The sequence below is a fragment of the Chelonoidis abingdonii genome, chromosome 3, assembly GCF_003597395.2.
Source record: "Chelonoidis abingdonii isolate Lonesome George chromosome 3, CheloAbing_2.0, whole genome shotgun sequence".
Classification (NCBI taxonomy): Eukaryota; Metazoa; Chordata; order Testudines; family Testudinidae; genus Chelonoidis; species Chelonoidis abingdonii.
Genome location: NC_133771.1, coordinates 131,882,618 through 131,904,929, shown reverse-complemented (window position 1 = coordinate 131,904,929; position 22,312 = coordinate 131,882,618). Strand labels below are relative to the sequence as shown.

Genomic DNA, 22,312 nt, shown 5'->3' with positions numbered 1-22,312 from the left:
ACCTCTACTTCCAATTTCAAAGGTAATCTGCATTTTTTAAAAAGGGGAAGTGGCAGCGCAATTAATGGAGTATAACCTGGCACCTATTAGGGCCAGGACATAGGAACTCATGCCCAGTGTGTGGAGCCAGGGTCAAAAGTCAGGAACCTGAACTGAGGGTTAAAGCTGGAGTCAGGAAAGGGTGCAGGACAGGTCTGGAGTAAGGTCCGTCATAACAGTCAACCAGTGATCCACCTAGTAGAAGAGACAGCTTCCTGGAACTCTCTCCATGCTTAAATCGTGCTCCTTCTGGCCCAATCAGAGGTCACGGGGACACTGCTAATTGAGGCTTCCTTGGATGGCAGTTCCTGTGGTGCCTAGTCTCCCATGGTTTACAGCGCATTGATCATGGCTCTACCATAGCTGTCAGAGAGTGGCAGGGCAGCATTGGTCACCTGGAGCCCTACAGACCAGGGTTCTGGCCCTCTGGAACCTTACAGAAACCACCTTTTACTTTGAAAATATCCTATGTGAGCCTGAATATATGTTTTACTGTCAGACAGATAGCAATTTCTCCTAAAACACTGGGAAAATACCTAAAGGAAAAATAAATCTCAAAAGCTGGACTATTTTCCAACCCTGCACAGCCTGCTTATTCCAAGCACTTGTCCCAGACCCACACCAGCTCCAGCAGAGAATAACGGAGTGAGAGGGAGAAGTCTGAAATATTTGGTAAAAAAAGCGACATTTCACAACATGCGCTTACTTTGTCAGAGGAGAAAAAGAATGTCTGTAATGCATTGGAAGGCCAAATGGAAGTCTCTGAATAACAGACCAGGGTAGTGAAGCAGAGGTAAACCTTTCAGTATTATATTGGGGATGTGTCTAAAAACTTATTTAAAAGGTCTCTGGCGTCTCAGGGAAAGCAAATCTTGAAAACATCATAAGATGTGAAAATACAAACGTGCTGAGGACACATATGGAAATATTTTTGGAAGGTCTTCTTAATTTGCTTTAGAAAAGCATCTCAGTATTTATCACTACTTCCTCCTTCCAGGTGGATGATCCTTGCTTGCTCATGACATTATTGCCTGATCTGAAGTTTTCTGAAGCTCAGTGAGGAGTAAAATTATGGCTATAATTGTTGCTAAAATGCTCAAGAGATGTCTTGAGGCACCAGGTGATTTTTTTATGCATTGGCTTAATCACTTGAGGAAGCTAAGGGCTGCATTTTCAAGGGGCCTCAAACTGGCTTTCACTTGTTGCATGAAACTTTGCACTTGCAGATACCATTTCAAGCACTAATTCCCGTGTGTGAAAGTTGAGACATTCTAACACGTATGCAAGAATGGGTTTTGCAATTGTACATGCACCTGTGTGTGCAGGTGCTAGTGCTCGAAAAGCATGTGTGCAGGTGTTTGTATATGCAAAAATGGAGGGTACTTTTGCAAAACTTAGCCCTCGTCTTCTTGCCCACAGAGATCAGCTTTTTTCTTCCTTGTTTTCTGCTGCCCTGCTTCTTTGTAAACTATGCATAGTTGCTAATATTTAAAAGTTGTTTCTGGAATAATTAGGGTTGCCCCAAGGAAGGAGGAGCGAGTGAAAGAAAGTGTGTGTGAAAAGTATGTGTTTATGTAGTGTGCATCTCAGTGTTGCCAGTACTGGTAATTTTTCTTAAAGCTTCAGCTCCAGGAGTTCTCTGATTTTGTGAGAATCTCAGCTTTCATTTTTTTAAAAAAACCCAGTTTTCTAGCCCTCAAGACTGCAGAGATGAGCTGGAAGATTTAAATCCAAAATTCAGAAGGCAAATAAAAGAACCCCAAAATTATCATTTTAAAAATCTCATTCTGGGGTGTGCGAGGCTGACTCATTACTATTATTTTTACACACTTGTGGTTGGCAATCCTGAATCTTGGGGAATTCTAGATTATTTAATATGAATGTCTCTCTGTGACAAGGTGTAAGGGTGTTTTGACATGAAAGGGGTTATCTGGGTCCTCACTATCACATGCCTGATCTAGGCAAGATTATGCAAGAAAAGAGGAAGCTACTGCAAAGGAGGTTGTTGTACGGAGAAAGGTGCATCCTGTTCCCTTTCTCTTCAGTTACATAAAACCTTATATAGGCAAAACCCATGTGTGACAGTCTTTTAGATGGCTTTAAATATGGTCTTAGCTGTCCTTTTTGAGGAGGAAAAGAGAAAAGGTTAGTTGAGATGATCTTGAGAAGTTACTGTAGTTGAAATCTGGTCCAGTTTCCTTTAAGGCAAAAGCACATGAAAGGGGTGAGAAAGGAACAGTAAAGATAGGAAATGCAGCTTCTGCCTCTGGGGCTGATTTTCACTTACAATCTTGCTGCTAGAGAAACACAGGCCCAGCACAGTCAGATCATGCACTCGAACACCTGGCAAACTTTTACCAGCATCAGGCTGCGTTTAAGGGATTGCTTTTAGCTGTCCTTCTCAGCAGTGTAGCAAAAGGTGGATCTGTCCTGGCTGGCCAGTCTTATTAGGTAAAAGGCAAAAGGAGAGAGAGGAAAGATAGGAATAAGGGAGGGTGGGGTAAGAAAGTAAGACATTCAGGAGAGGGTGACAGCAGGTTCATATCCCAAGTTTTGGTCAGGATTTAGCCAAAGCCAGTGGAAGCAACAATGCCATCTGGTTCCCTCTCTTTAACTGGGTCTGGTGAGGATGCCTTTGCAGATGAGAATGACAAAGGCCCAGTAATGTCGTGGTGGGCCCCGGGATCCCTAGACCTGACAGGGTGACAACCCCCGATGGTAGAGCTTGTTTCTTACAACCCAGGCATCCCACTGTTCCTTCCAGTGATGCTCAGATGGGCAATATCAGACAATGGGTGGCAATTAACATTAACCAATCAAAACACATGTTGGTGATTTCAACTGCAAACATTTCCTTCCATTTCTAGAATCATTCAGCTCAGTCATGCCAGCCAGTGATTTTAGCAGGAGCTTTAAAGACCCTTTACCCCAGTTCTTTTAATGTAAACAGTCCAGTTTGTACCAGTCCTGGTTTCCATCTTCTACTTTTACAATCAATCGTATATAATAGGCTGAATTGGACTTCGAGTACCTGGGCAACTTAGAATACAGAGCTCTGTACAACAGTCCTCTCCCCTCCCAGCTGTCTTAAACTGAAAAGGACTCGGGGGGTTATTACCCAGTAGTTTGAGCTGATCTGTTCTGGTGTGTTTGGAAACCCTGTGAAAGGGATATGAAGAGGCCCATCACTGGGACTTTATTTTCTTTCTCGGCTGGTTAGCCTGCATACCCACTTACACCAGTGTGCTCAGGGTGTCTGGCCCCCTCCCAGCATACCTCCTCCATTTGACTTTTTTCTAGGAGGTGACTGAATGTTGTCATCGGTGTTTATGCTCTGGAGCTGGCAGTCCTATCAAGAAGCCATGGATCTTTCCCACCTTCACCCATGTACACAAGTTAATCTCATAATAGGGAAAGGGGCTTTGTCTGTGATACTCATTGAATTACATTTGCAATTTACTGTATGCAGGGGTGCTGGAACAATTTTTATAGTGGAGGTGCTGAGAGCCATGGAACCAAACTGTAAACCCTACTTCAAGCCAGGGGGTGTGGTAGCACCCCCAGCACCACTAGTTCCAGCACCTAGGACTGTATGTGTATAAAAGTAAGGAAAACTAGTAACTGTTCACTGACAGTTTTATTTGTATCATTGTAAATGACAAACTAAACCCTTTCCTCACCTGTCTTCCAGGTTTCTAGTCCTTGCGTCCATCCTTATGCCAAAAGGGGAAAGGGGAATCTGTTCATCAGTTTGCTCTCCCTCTTCTTTAATGGCAGGCAGAGTATTAGGACAAGCCTCTTCCTTTAGTGGACTTTCATCTAAACAGCAGTAAGGAGGGACATAAGAAGAAAGCCTTGACATTTTTCAAGTTTTCTATAACTTCTAAGATTTTTTAATGTTTGAAAATGCTTCCTGCAATATTTTAAACTTAACTAGATGGAAGAATAAGACTCAAAAAAGACCACAAGAATCTCTAATCCCTAAGTCTAATGATTACAAAGAAGGAAAGTGAAAATGAATTGATTTATGCCCGCTCAATGTATAAAAGTGAAATTAACTGGCTAGTCAGTGTATTGCACAGTATTGCTGTCTGAGGGATAGAATTAAACCTGCTCAAGTGTGTCCGTTTATGTCGCCTACTAAATGGATACAAGAAGAGCTGCATGTAGTTTTTGTAATAGGAGGTTTTGTCACAAAAATGTGCCAACCCCTGACACTCTCCAAACTGAACTGACTGGCAAGACTCACTACAACTGGTATGTTGTCACTTTGATAAAAGCCTAATACTAGTGTCAACCAATGGAGAATTACTTCTTTAGTTCAAATCACAGAATTCTGCGGTCTGAGAGCAGAAGAGCCTATGTTTGATCCTTCATGTTTCACAAATATGACATCGCTGGCAACTCGCGTCCACTCTTTGCAGCACAAATACAGCAAGTGCTACCGAAGCCCTGTGGAGACATCTTGATTTTCCTCCCCAACAGACGTCCCAATCCCCCATGCCAAGCCAAGCTACTCTAGCTTTGCACAGGAGAGAGTATTTTGCTCCTAGAGAAAAAGCATCTGCAAGTGTTTAATGGAGGTTAACAACTAGCTTCATTTAGCTTGAATGACTTAATGTAGGTGATTTACCAAGAATCAGATTCACCAGGAACTGGTGCAGGGAGATGTAAGTTACTCCTCCTTGGGATCAGCTGTAGTTTAGTTTATAGCTGGCACACTCCAGAGGAAGTAAATAGAGCAATGCTAATTTATGCTAGATAGAGATAAAGCCCAAAGAGTTTAAACGGCATGTTCAAGGTCACACAGCAAGTTAAGTAGCAGAACTGGAACTAGAACCAAGCTCTCCTGGCTTCTAAGCCTGCACCCGATGCACTGGGCCATGCTGCATCCCTTGCCTAACTCTGCAAACAGTGCCAAGTTGAGCTCTCTGATATATGAGTTGCTCTAGCTCTACAATTTTTAAACAAAGAGGAAGAACAATATGCATAATGCGCAGTGTACTGGAGAAAGAAAATACTCTTCATAATCCCTGCCAAAACACACTTAGCATGTTTCGTCTTCCTCTTACAGTAATTCGATACATTGCTCAGATCTGTTCCTGTAATTCACCTTTACTGGCTGTGATTTCCTCTTCTTGAGCATCTTGTCTGGAAAGTTTTTTTGTGGGGCTTTCAGCACTTCGAGACAATGGCTCAATCTCTTTTCCTATAGTCAGAGAAACACCTTTTTTTTTCAGTTTATATACATTTAGACACTTGTTAGTTTTCAACTCCAGGGCCTAACAAAACACACCCATCATAATTTCCACTAGGCCCCAGTTCAGCATATGCATATGCCTAACCAGTCGTGTTTAAGGCCAGGCACTGGCTTAAATAGCCTGCTGAATGGGTCCCTTGGTGTCTCCCACTGTAACAGGAAACCATACCATTGTGCTGTAGCTGGTCTTGTTACACATTAAACTTAAAGGAAGTTAGGACAAAGGTCTGATTTACATTTTCTCCCCTTGGCATTTAATTGCCTTCATCATTTGCACTTTTTTGCATCTCCTCCATAATAAATTCCTCCTGTTTTACCCTGTTTTCTCATTTCTTGTTCTTGCTATCACTTTCTTTGATCACTTTGGCTTTGCTTCCTTCTCACTTCTCAACATTTTCCTATAAAGCAGTTTCTCAACTACCGTCTGTGGACTGGCACCCGTCCCTGAGATTTTCCTGAAGTTTAAGAAGGCAGCAAGCCAGTCCCTGTTATCAAAAAGGTTGAGAAATACTGTTGAGGATGAGTACAGCACAATGTGATACGGAAAAAAAAAGCCAGACTGGCGCTTCCATCCCTGTCCTCTTAAGGCAGGACCACATGCCTCTGTGAAAACATGGAGATTGCTAACACAGAGACTTCCTCCTTAGTGAAGCAGACGCATCTATCACCTTTGGAAGGCATATCACTTAGTTCCTTCTTATCGTCTCTCCCCTGGAAACCACCGTGTTCCCTGCAATCTGTGACTCAACTTTTTTATTTTAATCTAACATTTATTTCTGTTCCACCCACATAAACAAGCCTTGGATTACTTGGTTAGCACTGGAAATAGCATGGCCACTATCTCAAAGTAGTGGGGAAATGAGTTTAAAACTTTATTTCAAAGCTTTTAAAACAAAAAACCATCAAAAATCATATAGATTTTAGCTTTCATGATTTGCACAATGTCCTTGGGTGCAGATTTCCAGTGCCTTGGTTAATTCCCCACCTGGACTTGGAGGTTGCAGGTGCTCCCCTAAGGTTTCCGAGCAGTTATTGTTGGGTGAGGATGCTGAGGAACGTCTCTGAAGGGAAGTCTGCATTATTGATGGACTGCTTTGTAAATGTCTGTGGTTCTGGACTGGTGAAGAGTTTTCCAAAGGGAGCTGGACAGGAAACAAAGTGGCAGGAAATCTTGGAAGTGTTGGCACCATGGCAACGAGCTGGGAAGGGGTACCAGGATAGACTGAAAAGCCTGTGATAACAAACAAAGGAGAAGTGTCAGTCTGGTACAGAACCAGTTCTGACCCAGAATACTCCTGCTAAACAGGCATTGTACTAAAATACCCATTTTTTCATGTTTACTGGTGTTTACATGTTCAGCCAAAATGCTAAAATATTGAATCTTGTTAAAAGAGTTATTTTTAATGTTTAAACCAGGCCTACCACAACCACCAGTTACATGCCCATAATTATTAAACACCACATAGATCAGAGCATAACTCAGCTGACACATTGTCATTTAAAGGGTCCTCACAGAGTACCCTCAAGCAAAGAAAATCAGGTGCCCTCCCTCCCTTCTAGGCCAGTTCATCAGGCAAAAAGGTGACTGAACAGAAAGGCCTTGCAGTGGCTCCCAAAGGGGAACTAAGGCATTCTCAGTGCAGTGATGGAAGTGAGGGGGCCTTCCCAAGGAGCACCAGAAATACAGAGCAGGGACTGTCAGTATGAGCATTTCTAATGTCAGGGTAGAGCACCTGGAGAGAAGAGGTTTCTAGACATTCTAGATATAACTTTAATACAGCTCTGAAATATTTAATTTTGAAGGGACTATGCCTCCCAGTGAGATACATCAAATAATAAATTAAATCTATTCCATACTGGCCAGCACCTCCAACTAGATGACCAGGCCAATCTCATCTTTCCTTGCTGGGCCCCACTGAATACTGAACTGGAACTCAAGGTTCTGAATTGTTAGGAGGTTTAACCTGCAATGCTGTCCTCTGCCACCAGGGAATATAGCTCTGACTACTAGACAGATTCCCCCTGCCAGGAACCTAGCTCCCTGTTCTTTGCCTCTCTGATTGTACAGCAGGGAAACAAAGGAGCAGCAGCTAACAAGGGAGGCAGAGAAAGAAAGCAAGGAGAGGCACCAGGTCAAACCTGACTTGTTTTATAGATCTCTTGGAGATTTAAAATTCATGCCCAGTATGAAGACAGCATATGACAGACCATCACTACGGGGGTGCAAGGCCCGGGATGGAAGTGACGAATCCGTCACTTCCAGGACTGACTGCACCGCCCAATCGCACCAGCCCAAAGCTGTCGCTCCAATTTGCCGTACCCAAGGCATGGCTCTGACTGCAGAATTAGGGCTGCCAACTTTCTAATCACACAAAACCAAACACCCCTGCCCTGCCCCTGTCCTGAGGCCCTGTCTCTGCCCCACCCTTTCTCTGAGACCCCGTCCCTGCTTGCTCCATCCCCGCTCTCTCCGTCGTTCACTCTTACGCCCCTCCCGTACCCCAGCCCAGTGAAAGTATTGAGGGTGGGGAAGGGCTCTGACTGGGGGTGCTGGCTCTGAGGTGGGCCAGGGATGAGGGGTTTGGGGTGCGGGAGAGGACTCCAGGCTGGGGCAGGGGGTTGGGGTGTGGGATGTATGGGCTCTGGGCTGGGAGTGCAGGCTCCAGGTGAGGGTAGAAATGAAGTGTTCAGGGTGTGGGAGATGGCTGCAGGCTGGGGCAGAAGATTGGGGTGCGGGAGGGGGTGAAAGCTTTGAGGTCCCAGCTGCGCTTACCATGGCTCCCAGGAAGCAGCTGCCAGGTCCCTGCAGCGCCTAGATGCATGGGCGGACAGGGAGCCTCTGTGCACTGCCTTTGCGTCTGCAGGTGCTGCCCCCGCAGCTCCCATTGGTCACGGTTCCTGGCCAATGGGAACTGTAGAGCCAGCACTGTGGGAGGGAGCAGCGCACAGAGCCTCCCTGGCTGTCCATGAGTCTAGGGGCTGCAGGGACCTGGTGGACACTTCCAAGGGCTGCATGGAGCTAGGGCAGCCAGGGAGCCTGCCTTAGGCCCAGGCCTCCACTGCACCGTCGACTGGATTTTTAATGGCCCAGTCGACGGGGCTAACTGGAGCCACCAGCGTCCCTTTCAGACCAGGTGTTCTGGTCGAAAAACAGATGCCTGGCAACTCTATGCAGAATGTATTTGGTCTATAGGGTAAAAGGTCTATCGTGCTGTCCCAATTGTGTCATTTTATACTAATGCACCAATGTAAACATTCAGAAGATCAATAATGGGTCATGAGACTGAAAAAAAATGTATTTTAGTATAAATATAATACATAACATTATGTTAGCTAAGGAGAGGGGTTAAGACCTTCATCTTACAGGCAATGGCTAGGAACTGCCTGTTACCCTCAGAGTCTGGTCCTGCCCCATCTGATTCAGCACGCTAGTAATCCATCCCCCAGAGTAAACTGCATTTCACATTCAATATAAAGCCAAGTTCCAACCACCCTGAGATTTTTGGCTCACACACACTGATTTCCATATGGAAAATGTTCTTAACAGATGGCTTGGCCTGGCCACACAGACAGCTGCATGCTCTTTTCTCAGACCGCGCTCTGAAAGTCATGACTTAGAATCACAGAAGATTAGGGTGGGAAGAGACCTCAGGAGGTCATCTAGTCCAACCCCCTCCTCAAAGTAGGACCAACCCCAACTAAATCATCTCAGTCAGGGCTTTGTCAAGATGGGCCTTAAAAACCTCTAAGGATGGAGATTCCACCACCTCCCTAGGTAACCCATTCCAGTGCTTCATCACCCTCCTAGTGAAACAGTGTTTCCTAATATCCAATCTAGACCTCCCTCATTGCAACTTGAGACCACTGCTTCTTGTTTTGTCATCTGCCACCACTGAGAGCACCCTAGCTCCATCCTCTTTGAAACCCTCCTTCAGGTAGTTGAAGGCTGCTATCAAATCCCCCCTCATTCTTCTCTTCTGCAGACTAAACAAGTCCAGTTCGCTCAGCCTCTCCTCATAAGTCATGTGCCCCAGCCCCCTGATCATTTTTGTTGCCCTCCGCTGGACCCTCTCCAGTTTTTCCACATCCCTTTTGTAGTGGGGGGCCCAAAACTGGACGCAATACTCCACACGTGGCCTCACCAATGCCGAATAGAGGGGAATAATCACTTCCCTCGATCTGCTGGCATTGCTCCTACTAATGCAGCCTAATATGCCATTAGCCTTCTTGGCAACAAGGGCACACTGTTGACTCATATCCAGCTTCTCATCCACTGGAATCCCCAGGTCCTTTTCTGCAGAATTGCTGCTTAGCCAGTTAATCCCCAGCCTGTAGCAGTGCATGGGAATCTTCTGTCGTAAATGCAGGACTCTGCACCTGTCTTTTGGCCCAATCCTCCAATTTGTCTAGGTCACTCTGGACTGTATCCCTACCCTCTAGCATATCTACCTCTACCCTCAGTATAGTGTCATCCGTGAACTTGCTGAGGGTGCAATCTATCCCATCGTCCAGATAATTAATAAAGATGTTGAACAAAACTGGCTCCAGGACCGACCACTGGGGCCCTCTGCTTGATACTGGCCACTGATCACTACCTGTTGCACCTGACAATAGCCAGCTTTCTTTCCACCTTCTAGTCCATTCATTCAATCCATACTTTTTTTAACTTGCTGGCAAAAATACTGAGGACTTGCCTTCCTCTTAGACAGATACAGTGCATCTTCCTCTAACCGGCAACTTCTCTGATTCCTTCTCTCTTCTCTCTCATTACCGAAACCTCAACTAGCTGCCTGCTGCAGCCTCTGGCACTTAGAATCAGAGAAAATCAGAGTTGGAAGAGACCTCCGGACTAGAGATCATCTAGTCCAACCCCCTGCTCAAAGTAAGAACACCAACTAAATCCTTCCTCTCATCATCCGTCTCTTCTATGCTGTCACACCCCTCACAAACCATTCCTGACAGCTCCACTTAACTCCTGTACACACTCCCAGCTTGGAGCCTTCTTCTTCCACACTTGGAGCAGACTCTTGGAAGAGGGACACTGCTCACCTACCGCACCTCATGTGGGTATTGTGAGGCATGGGGACAGATTCTGCCCTTCGAAGCAGCCCTTTTAAGCAACTGCAACAGCATGAAAGGTCTGCAATACCCCTCTAAGAAATTATCCCAGCACAGGGCCAAGAGCCCTTCACCACCCTCACACACAGCCCTGGCATTGGGGCATGGCTAGGAGCAGATCAGGAATGGGCATGGCTGGAGCACTTTGTGCTCCAGTTACTCTAGGCTGCATCAAAGGCCACAGCACAGTCCACCTTGGGGCTGCTCTAACTTGTACCTGGGGCTGCACCAGCCCCTGGAGCACCCCAGATTTAGGGAAGTCACCTCTGCATCTCCCCACCTGTTCTACGTTTTCCCAGAATTCACAGATTTTCCCTTGGATTTCTTTGTGGCTCCTGGATTCCTAGATAGGAGCTCGCCAATAACAGACTCCTTTTGCACACAGCCGGGGAAAGAGTGCAGCTGGCGTTTGGCTGACTGTCTCCCTGTGAAGCACCATCAAGTGTGCTTCCCACTCCTACCTTCTGAAGGGCTTGGAGAAAGCAGTCAGTCCTGTGGAGAAAGCTGAGCAATTCCAGAAGCATAGCTTCCAACTTTCCCTGGGGGGTGCTCAACACCCCCTTCTCAGCCCTAGGCCCTGCCCCCCACTGCACCCCTTCCCCAAATCCCTCACCCCTGCTCTGCTTCCACCCTGCCTCTTCCCACCCAGTCCCACCCCTCTCCGAGCAAGCCCCATTCCTGCTCTCTCCCCTCCCTCCCAGCGCCTTCTGCATGCCATGGAACAGCTGATCCGCGACGGACAGGAGGCGCTGGGTGGGAAGGGAAGGAGTTGATTGGTGGGGCTGCTGGCAGGTGGGAGGTGCTGGGGGGAGGGGAGCTTGGCCCTGGAATTCCCACAGAGTCAGCCCTATGAGGAGAAGGGTACTGAAGAAAAAAACATAACAGATAGTCTGTTTGTGTGTGCGTGTGTGTTACACACACAGAGAGAAAAGGGTCAGAGAGAGAAGTGTCATTTGGGTTTAAAAAAAAAAAATGTTCAATGACTTTCAGTTCCAGAAACTGGAGTCATTTTAAGCACACTGGGGAAGAAATCATGTTACATTATGTTACTGCATTTCCAGTATATTCTCTGGGAATGGCAGCGTAATTAGTGTCATTTAATCCAGTGCCAGTGACTCGTTAGTAACGAGACTTGAAGCACCATTGTTCAGACACACAGAAACATGCCATCCCCGCCCTTTTTTTAGCTGTATAGAAGTGGTAGACATTAAAATGAAATCATCTCTCTTATTGGGATACTGATTTTCACAATAAGTCACCATATTTTCTTTTCCCTAATAAGGATGGCAATATAATAGTGACATGTTTGTACCATGGAAGGCTAAATAACACTTAACACTTTTCTGGGATTTTACATCTGTAAAGCATAAATAGAGTCAGATCATACAAGGAGCTGAGCATCCTCAATTCACATTGTTTCACTGGGAGGTGCAGATTCAGGTCAAGATTTCATGTTCAGGAAACCATTCTGTGTGTGGTTTTGTGAACACACATCTATATGTATAAACATACATACATACGTAGTACACTTTACATTTTATTTACTGATGCTTAATAGTGATTTACTTTGGACCTCCTGATGCTGATGGTATACTTCCTTTTCTGAGAAATGCAGAAGTAATTACAGTGTTAGGAGGAAAAGAAACCCTTTTTCGGGGGTGGGCTTTGAAGTATAACATGATCCAGAGGGGTTTCAGTTTTTCAGTCCTTTTGAGGAGCCAGCAGAAAATGACAAATTCTAACTGCTCTGTTTACAATGAGGCTGTGGAAATCGCCATGAACATCCTACTAATTTTGGAATTTTTGCTGGGACTCACAAGCAATGCTATTGCTCTGTGGACGTTCTACTTCCGTTTGAAAATTTGGAAGCCACACACTGTCTACTTGCTCAACCTGGTTATCGCAGATGTCTTGCTGAACATTTGCCTGCCGTTTCGACTGGTGCTTGCTCTCAGGTTTAGCAATGTAGAGAAATGGGATTATAGAGATCTACTCTGTTCGGTAATATTCTTCGCACTGTCTCTTTCCCAAGCTGTCTCCATCGCATTCCTCACTGCTGTGGCTCTGGATCGCTATTTCCGGGTGGTCTACCCTAACAATAAAACCAGCTTTCTCACAGCCAGGAATGCTAGAGTCATTGCATGCTTGGTTTGGCTTTTAGCAATTGGATTGACTGTTGAGATTCTGGTTGCTCCTCGACCCAAAAACTCTACTGAGTGCCGCAGTTTCACCCTACAAGGAGAGGCCAATTTCTACAGCATCTGGCATGTCATCATATTCTTTTTGGAGTTTCTCGTTCCCTTTGGCCTCATTTTGTTCTGCACAGTTGGCGTCATCAGGAAGCTGAAGAAGAGCCCCCGTGATTTGAGCAGTCAACCTAAGCTGCAGAAAGCCATGTTGTTAGTGATTGCAGTGGTGGTGGTGTTTGGAGTTTGCTTCCTGCCTAGTGTGTTGGGCAGAGTGCTTGTGTATATTCTCCAAAGCTTTGAAAGCTGTGCAGCATTTCGTTTTGCTGTGAATGTATTTGATGTTACTATCTGCTGGACCTATCTCAATAGTGCTTTGGACCCCATCGTGTACTGCTTCTCCAGCCCGACTTTTCGAAGTTCCTATAGAAAGATCTTTAATTCTCTAAGGGTGAGAAGAAATGAAGTGGAACCTCAGAGCTTGGACATTTCCAAAGATTCTGAAAGTTGAAGCCATTGGAAAGATTCTGATAATCTCTGATGTATATGCAAGGTTGGAAAGGAAACTCCCCCCTGCCCCATTACCACGTCTTATCCTGCAAATGAAGGGTCTGTCAGAACTCAGCTGTTCTAAATCCTTTCATTCCATTGGCCTGGAATTCCAGTTAAACAAGTCAAAAACCTAGATGTAACAATTAGGTAATGTAGTGTAGCTCCATTGACTTAAGTGGAGATATGCCAATTTATGTCAGCAGAGGATCTGATTCTATTTCTTTTTACAAAATCTGCAGTCTTAGGGCCCCGATCTTGCTCCCACTAAAGTCAACAGTAAAACTCCTACTGACTCCAGTGGAAGTAGGGGATACTGTCTTAAATCAGTTTAAAACTGTAATCTATACAAAAGCCAAATAGATTCTCCAACACTTAAAATTATTTTCTTAGGCTTAGCTGTACCTAATATAAAGATTAACATTTTAAAAATGAAGCTTTACAAGCAGTTGTTCCTTATATGGTTTACAGAAACTTGAATTTAGATTATAAATAATTCTGTCCAAACTAGCCATGTTCTGTTCCTTCATGTACATATGAGGCACTATTGTTTTATTTTTACAGGGATAGAGCAGGGGTAGGCAAACTACAGCCCGCGAGCCGTCTTAAGCTGGCCCGCAAGCTCCCACTGGGAAGCGAGGTCTGGGGCTTGCCCCACTCCGGTGCTCCAGCCAGGGTGCTGGGTTGGGGGCCACACCATGTAGTGCGGCCACATTCCGGCGCTCTGGCTGGGGTGCAGGGTTGGGGCTGCAGCACATGGCTCCCGGAAGCAGCCGCATGGCCCTGCTCCGGCTCCTTCGTGCTCCAGTAGGGGCTGCAGGGGCGGTCCCTGCGGATGGGGCAGCGTGCAGACCTGCCTGGCCGCACCTCCACATGTGAGTCGGAGAAGGGACATGCCACTGCTTCCGGGAGCCGCTGGAAGTAAGTGCTGCTCAGAGCCTGCACCCCTGAGCCTCTCCTCATACCCCAACCCCATACCCCAGCCTTGATCCCCCTCCCGCTCTCCAAACCCCTCGATCTCAACCCAGAGCACCATCCTGCACCCCAAACCTCTCATCCCCAGCCCCCACCCCCGAGCCCACACTGTCAGCTGGAAACTGTATCCCTTCCTGTACCCCTGCCCCAGCCCTGATCCCCCTCCTGCCCTCCAAACCCTCAGTCCCAGTCCAGAGCACCCTCCTACATCCCAAACTCCTCATCCCCAGCCCCACCCAAGAGCCTACACTGTCAGCTGGAAACTGTATCCCTTCCTGTACCCCTGCCCCAGCCCCGATCCCCCTCCTGGCCTTTGAACCCTCAGTCTCAGTCCAGAGCACCCTCCTACACCCCAAACTCCTCATCCCCAGCCCCACCCAAGAGCCTACCCCCAACCAGAGCCCTCACCCCTTCCTGCACTCCAACTCCAATTTTGTGAGCATTCATGGCCTGCCATACAATTTCTATTCCAAGATGTGGCCCTCAGGTCAAAAAGGTTGCCCACCACAGGGACAGAGGGATTTAATTGTCTTTTGTGAAGAATGTTTCCTACACATAGTACACCAGGAGTGGGGGAAGTGGAACTGAAAAAGATGTACATCTTTGATTGCACAATGCTACCTCTGTGATCCCATGGAGCTTTGCAATTGACTCATTCTATCATCTGGTGGAACAATATCTTGGGTCTAGTGAGAAATGTGGAGGTGTGGACCACATTTTACCAAGAATCATTATGAATTGTGCATATTATTTCCTGACGGTCTAATTTTTTAATCGAGTTTTTATTTCTTTACCAATCATTATTTCTGCATTATAGAAATATAAAAAGATAGCAGCATGAAGGTCCGTTTAACACCCAGTCCCTTACAATCACAGAAGATGGACCATGCAAGAGACACCCATAACATCCTTAAGGATCATCGGTCTCTGCTGAATGCCCTAATCAAGACCTATGCAGTGTAGTTATAGCTGTTTCAGTCCCAGGATATTTGAGAGACAAGGTGGGTGAGGTAATATCTTTTACTGGACCATTCTGTTGAGTCCATGATTTTAATGATCAGCAGAGTTATGACCCTGGATTTATGGATTATTACAAATCTATAATCGACTAATCCTCTTTTTGTCCTACGACTGCAAAGGTTAACAGGCCACTCTACCTTGAATGGTCCCTTAGAATATTAGCTAGCTACTTCTGCTAACCAATCTGTTCCACCTTGTATTTAGCTGTAAGATTCTCAGTATCTTTCCCAGAGCTGAAGAAGCTCTGTGTGGTGTGAAAACTCGTCTCTCTCACCAACAGAAGTTGGTCCAATAAAAGATATTACTTCACCCTAGCCAGGACCTGCCAGTCTGAGTCAGGGCATGCAGGTTGTCCACTGGAATCCAGGTTTCCCTCCATCCCTCTATCCCTTACACACACATCCCCACCACACACACACACACTGTCAAAAACCAGTTCTGAGCTATACAAGACTAAAAAAGTATCAAATGTTGAGTTATATTTTCTGCCAGAACTCAGGGATTTAAAGAGTCAAAACTTGTTTGTTCCAGCACTTCCCCACTACCAAAGCCACCCTCCTGCACCACATTGCAGTCTGAAGCTAGTCCCATAATTTTACACCCTGACACCCCTACTCAAAAACACACCATGGTAACCCACAGATGTGCGAAGAATTCTGTACTGCTTCCTACTATACTATATATGAGGACATGAATGGAACATGATTTTCTTTACAATGATTGCACAGCCTGTATGTTTTGCGAAGGGAAGGAGGTGGGGGAAGATGGAAGGACATGCATGCCTGGTGTTGGAAAAAGCCCATGTCACTAAAACCATGGCAAAATCATTTAAGAGTGGTTTAACCGCATAAAATATGACCCTGTCCAAAATTAGTGAAATTTGCATTGTAAGCGCTGGTTGAACAGTTTAACGCTACTTGTGAACTCTGCCATCCTAAGCATTTTGCCAAACCTATTCAGATTTTGTTTATGGAAAAACACTGGACCAAATTCCAATCTCATTTGCACCAGTGTAATTCCAGAGTAACTCCACTGCTGCCAAAAGATTTCCTACTGTCGCTGAGCTTGTCAGGCACTAAGGATGCTAAACTGAAACTGTAGAAAATTGTGATAGAAGACCTTTTCTAAAGGATGCACTTGATCCATGATTACAACATTGCAGGAATCATTGTTCATGGTTTTTGTTGAACTAGAGTTTAGCCTAGCATACGTTATGGAATGTCCTACAGCTGCAGACCACCAGCAGTGGAAAGCCTGTCCTCAATGCATCTCAGCAGCACAAGATACTTGCAATCCCCAAACTGGTTAATGTAGCCCAGAAAGTGGAGGGGGAAGGCCAGGATGACAGAGCAATGTGCAGATGTACATACCGCAGGCAAAGTCTGCCAGTGGGGCACTGTGGAGCCCAGTCCAAAGGAAAAAACTGTTCCCCCTGGTGGAATAGCTCCAGGAGGGAACTAATTCAAAGATCCTTTGGCTTTTCTGTGCCTCATTGTCTACTTCCCCGTTTGCACTCATGCAGAGGGACCCTGCAAAACCAGATTCTGTGCAGTGGGTGAAGCTCCCAGCTGGTCCCTCACATATCCAGTCTCACTTGCACTGTGGAACCACATCCATTCCAAAGTTGGGAGGAGGGCAAGGAAATCCCTGCAGAGGATGGATTCTCCTTTTCTTATCTGCTATGCTGATGGCATTTTCTGGCATTGCTACCATTAAGGAGGAAGCTGTTCCGGAAGTTACATTGTATTGTGGGAAAGAGACTGAATTACCAGCACTGAAAGTCTATTTCTAGAAACCCTGTCTGCTGAATCCATTCCCTTCCCCTTCTCGTCTAGTTTTTATATAGTGAGAAAGAAGATATTTTAGGTTTTAGCAGTGCCTCCCACTACACTAAAGTTTAGTACAACACTAATGAATTTTAATCTAAACTTTAGTCGACGCATGTATATGAATGTCTGTTAGTATTAAACAGAAATGCACTTTTACACATGAAATGTCTGTAGGAAATACTTAAAGTCAAAGAAAAGTTTTCTGGAGTTACCATTTTTGTGGTGTGAATAAAATATTTTAGTACAACTCTCAAATGAAGATTCTTCTACTTCCTCCGACCAACCCCACATCGTAGCTTGAATTTATTCTGGGAACTACAGCATTTCATTGTAGGAATGTGGACAGTTACCATGTACAATACTGAGTTCTTAGGAGGAAATCTCTGTAGTACCTGGGTTATAATATGTGATGATTTTCTGTTGTTCAGTTACCAGCCTTTGCAGCTGCTCCATCTGTTCCATCATCACCTGTTCCTGCTGCCCTGGGCTCTGTAAATAGCACCAACAAAATGAATTAAAATGTGCTCATCTCTCCCTTTTAACAGGAAGGAATCTTTCTTTTTGGAGTCTAGTTTTGAGGTTTTTTGGTTTTTTTTTTAAGGTGATTCCATTGTTTTATTCCAATAAGAAGAGTGTATTTGTATTCAAAACTTTTTTTGCAGAGATAATGCTCAAAGAAAGCAGCAGTGTGATAGGTTAGAGCCTTGCAGCGGGATTGGGATCCCATGGGTCCTGCAGGACCTGCTGCCATAATAGTGGGAGCAGATAAACTGTACTTTATTGCCGTAGGGATTAGGTGGGCAAAAAAAAGCAACCACCAAAAAAAAACCAGACTGCAGTAATTTGTGGCTAAACACTAAATCTCTCATCAGTTTGTCATAAATAGAATTTCAGCAATGAAAAGCAAGTTTTTTCTTTTTTTTAATAAAGGTTTTAATATTTAAATTTAAATGAGGGATAGAAAGAGATTTCATGTCCATTATAACAGGAGTTAAAGTATTTTTACATGGTTTAAGCAAGATTTTTTTTTATTCTTTTAATAGTAAAAATTGTGTCTAAATTCTGTGTGTGTGTGTATGTGTGTGTATATATATATATATAACTACCATTTTTTGATCTTTTTTAGTGGCATGCGGGAATCTTTCTTGCAGGATTTGTGGGATCTAAGGGTTTTGTGGGTGGGAGTGGGATAAAAATGCAAGAAACCATGTGGGACCTGGTGGGAGTTGGTATTGCAGAGCAGGATGAGAGCCAAGATTTTAAAAATAGTCCCGCACAAGGCTCTTGCTAGGGCATGAGAATCAGGAAGTGAAACGGACCATTTTTTCCACTGTCCAACTTGAGTGCAATTCTAAATGTAAATTAACCACATAAATGATGAAAAGTAGAGTTTTTCAATTCTTTCACTTGCAATAGTCTATGATACTGTTAGTAACATATATGGGGAAAAAATTAAACACAATTTTAATCTTGACAGTATTCTCACTCACTTTCTCAATCTTTGATGTCTTATTGCAGTTTTTACAGCCAAATCACACTTAGTTAAAAACATATTCAAGCGTGAATTATTTCATAGTGTTATTCAGTATTATTGCTGGTAGGAAAATATACCCTTTCAAAAAAAAATGAAATTTTTCCAGAACATTTTTCTTTGAAAATTTAGACCACTCTATAAGCCAGTCAAAAGCAGTAAAACATTTCTGTAAAACAATTTCCTTGAAATTTCAAGTGTTTTAAACATTTCACCCAGCTCTATTAGAATAAGCTATATCAGCAGAGTGAAACACATTTGCTGGCAGATTTCTGAGTTGCTATGTTAATAGTTCATGACCTGATTTGCAGAGGTGCTGAGCACCTACAACTCTCACAAAAGCCAATGGAATTTGTAGGTGTCTCCATAAACCTGGGTTCTATTCTCGGCTCTGCTGCTGACCTGCTGAGTGACACTGGTCAAGTCACTTCACTTCTCTGTCCCATTTGCCCTTCTATTTAGACTCTGAGCTGGTCAGGGCAGAGACTGTCTCTTACTATATATATATGCATAATGCTTAGCACAATAAGGTTCTGATTTCACTTAGGGCATCTAAGTGCCCCAATAAGATGACAGATAGCCATGTTCCACTCTTTCCACATGCTGAAAATGCCTTAACTGCTTGGCACTCTGTGAATTTGGGCTGGGTGGGGGTCATAGAAGAAGAGAAAGAATGGGTAGAAAGGAGAGATTTAAGAGTGCCCCTAAAATTTCAGGACTTTCAGCACTCTACAGCAGTCAGTGTCCCAGTCATAGGCACCTCAAGCATTAAACTCTTAGGGAACAGAACAGGTCAGGTGCTATCCTTCTATCCCCAACACAAGCAGGTTAGCTCTCTATCTCCATAGAACAACTGGTCCAGAGAAACAGAGACCCAAATCTGCCCCAAATTAAAATGCTGCTACTAAACTGCCCACTGATCCTTCTAGTCAGTCTCTCTTTCTTTCTCTCTCCTTCAATTCGTGCATTCCCCATTCACCTTGTTTGTCTCCTTCCCATCTCTCTCCTTCTGCTTTTTGGCGGTTCCCTCCACTGCCCTGCTTCCTCTGGCCTCTGTTGAACAAAACTTCCAGCCCCTAGAAGTGCAGGAATGAGTTAAGCCTTGCAGGGTGGGGAGGGAATAGCTCATAACCTAGCAGAGAAAAGCAACATTCTAGTCCTTGTGGCACCTTAGAGACTAACAAATTTATTTGGGCATAAGCTTTCGTGGGATAGAACCCATGAAAGCTTATGCCCAAATAAATTTGTTAGTCTCTAAGGTGCCACAAGGACTCCTCGTTGTTGTTGGTGATACAGACTAACATGGCTACCACTCTGAAACCTGATTCTAGTCTTTGTGCATAACCCCTATCCTCCCTCCATTACTCCACCCCTGCAATTTGTCCTCCTTGCCTTTCATCTTTGCTCAGACTGCAAATTCTTTGGGGTAGGAGCCATATCTTCTTTATGTTCTGTGATGGCCTAACTCATTTCAGGAATTAAACAAACAGTAATAATGTGACTGTATTGGTTCTGCATCTGGTATTTCCCTAGCAGCCTGGCTGAAAGCATTATCTTCATTCTCCTGCTGCCCCTTCTGGCCACTCTGGGGAAGCACCATACACAGAAGTCACCCAAACATGTTCTGTCTCTGTAGGAGTTTCTAGCAAAAGCATTTCAAAAAGACAGGGGCAAGGGACTACAGGAAAATCTAGGATTTCCAGGACCCTATGCCAGATTTTACCTGTCTGCCAACAAACTGAAGATAAGGTTACACCTCACAGAAAATGTTGCAGACCATCTACACGGCAACCTAATCTTAAATAACTAAGCCCCAGCAAACTCCATTTGCCTGCCAGACATAGTCTTCAAGTAGGGCCTTGTTCACAATAGCACTTTTCCCAACACTGGCCTATTACCAGGCATTTCCCAGGTGTGGCAGTAGTAAAATAAAGTCTGTGCCTCGTCAACACCACTGCTTCTGCCATTGCTATCTTTAGTGGCACTGCACAAGGGTGGGAAAAGTGCTGAAGATTCCCAGTGTAGACATACCCTACATTTCAGATAAGCTGTTGAATATTATGGGTGGTGTCCATAACGCAGTTTTATTTGGTAGTTAGAAACCCAGTGCAGCAGGCTGCTTTGGTGCAGGAGACAGTGCAGAGCTACTCTTGTCCAGCTGTCTGTCTGCCCCTAAAAGAAGAACAAAGAGAAAAGGGACAGTCAAAAGGGAAGAGAAGGAGGTGTCGGAGAAAAACAGAGGAAAAAGACACAAACGTTGAAAAAAGAAAAAGAAAAGGAAAAAGGCATAGGAAGAAGACAGACAATAGTGATCACTGAAGAAAAAAATCCGCAGCTTTGGTTTTCCATGTCATTGTCACATACATGATGTTATGCTACCAAAGTCTGGAATTCTTCCTAAAGGAGGGAAGTGGAGAGGAATAAACATCAAAACGACAGGAACAAGGGGTGAACAAACTGATTTGTTCTTGGAAAAAGGACTTTGCTACTACAAATTATCATAACAAAGCAGCATTTTATTGCCTTGAGGGCTTTAAAAAACCATAATCAGACACAGGGTCACACTCCACATCCTGGCATTGCCACTAAAGCCTCTCCGTTGCAGACACAAAAGTTAGCAGACCTGTTCCTTCTTAGGGCAATGCATTAGATGTTATTTGTGCAGTCTTCAAAAACCAGGCATGCTCATACTCCACTGAAATGCAATGAATGTTAAAGCAAACCCACCTGTTCCATGTTTCTGTAGCATGTGGGTTCCTGACTTATCTGAGGAGCAGGACAAGCAGCAACAGGACTGAGTGTTTCCAAGTTAGTACTTTTATTTGCCTGGACAATTCCACTCTGAGTTATGCTGGATGCCAACAAATGAGGAAAAAGAGCAGAGCTGGCCAAATAATTGAGTTGCTTTGCATCCTGAAAATTGAGTTGGCCATGGAACCTATTATCTGATGAGCTGCCATTACTGCCCATCATACTGCTGTCTGCTGAGTAGCAGAAAGGTGTAAACTGCTCATTGAATGAGCCATTTGTGCTGTTTATCTGGCCCGGGGGCAAAAAGCACATGGCCTTCTCAGTGATTTTGCTAGGAGATGGCGCCAGTCTTGCTGGATCATTGGCAGTCCACTCAGCCATATAGTCTTCATCTTTGAGAGTATCTGCTTCCATATCCCGCTTTTTGAACTCCAGCCTATGGACGTACAGTGAATGCAGTTGAAAATAAACATACAATGCTAAAGCGACGGCCCAAGTGGATCCTACCGACTGCCTCCATTTTTTTGTTTAAATCCCAGAGCTTTTTTTCAGGCTGAAGGCAAAGGATCTTCCATCCATAATAACTGTCAAAATATAATATTATGCAGTCAGGAAACATGCAATAAAACAAGAAACAAAACCCCACATTTCTACCACTTGGAGCGTCCTGCCTGCCAACTGCTCACTATTAAATTCTAAAGTGTCACACAGATGAGAAGCAGATATAAAGGTATGTTGCAAAAAACATATACTGTTCAGCACCAAAAGCATCCTTCAGAAGTGAGCTGACTAGTCCCTTACCTTCACCATAAGCCTTTAGGATCAGAGAAATCTGCTTAGTGGCCAAACACCACAGAAAAAACATGGAGAGCAGAAAATGATTATGCAAAAAATGCACTACTGAAAAATTGACAGGTTTAGGTTACTCAGAAGAAAGCTTAGTTATAAAAGGAAGGGGAAAATATACTCATGACTTACAGCCCATTCTCTTTGACTCACGTGATTAAGAAGATTAGGGCATTTGAAAGCTGTGGGACAAAAAAAACACATTTCC

General features: G+C 44.5%; 3 protein-coding genes across 5 annotated transcripts in view; 1 reads left to right on the top strand and 2 right to left on the bottom strand.

The window, feature by feature from the left end:
* LOC116825357 (uncharacterized) overlaps positions 1-3,843 on the bottom strand; it is a 43,146-nt gene extending 39,303 nt beyond the window's left edge. For all 3 annotated transcript variants that reach the window (XM_032781305.2, XM_075064108.1, XM_032781294.2), the window contains exon 1: positions 3,720-3,843. In XM_032781305.2, coding sequence (XP_032637196.2) covers positions 3,720-3,751 — 32 coding nt within the window. In that variant the 5' untranslated portion in view covers positions 3,752-3,843. The remainder of the gene's footprint in view (positions 1-3,719) is intronic.
* Positions 3,844-5,129: 1,286 nt separating this feature from the next.
* Positions 5,130-21,833, bottom strand: LOC142046631 (uncharacterized). Its single transcript, XM_075064573.1, has 4 exons — positions 21,235-21,833; positions 17,369-17,465; positions 6,285-6,530; positions 5,130-5,248 (listed from the first exon to the last, which is right to left on the bottom strand). Exons 1-4 carry the CDS (start codon positions 21,670-21,672, stop codon positions 5,130-5,132), a joined length of 900 nt encoding a protein of 299 aa, XP_074920674.1. The 5' UTR covers positions 21,673-21,833.
* GPR31 (G protein-coupled receptor 31) lies at positions 12,095-13,408 on the top strand. The gene has a single exon (XM_032781405.2). The coding sequence runs from the start codon at positions 12,095-12,097 to the stop codon at positions 13,112-13,114; it is 1,020 nt and encodes a 339-aa protein (XP_032637296.2). The 3' UTR covers positions 13,115-13,408.
* Positions 21,834-22,312: the final 479 nt, after the last annotated feature.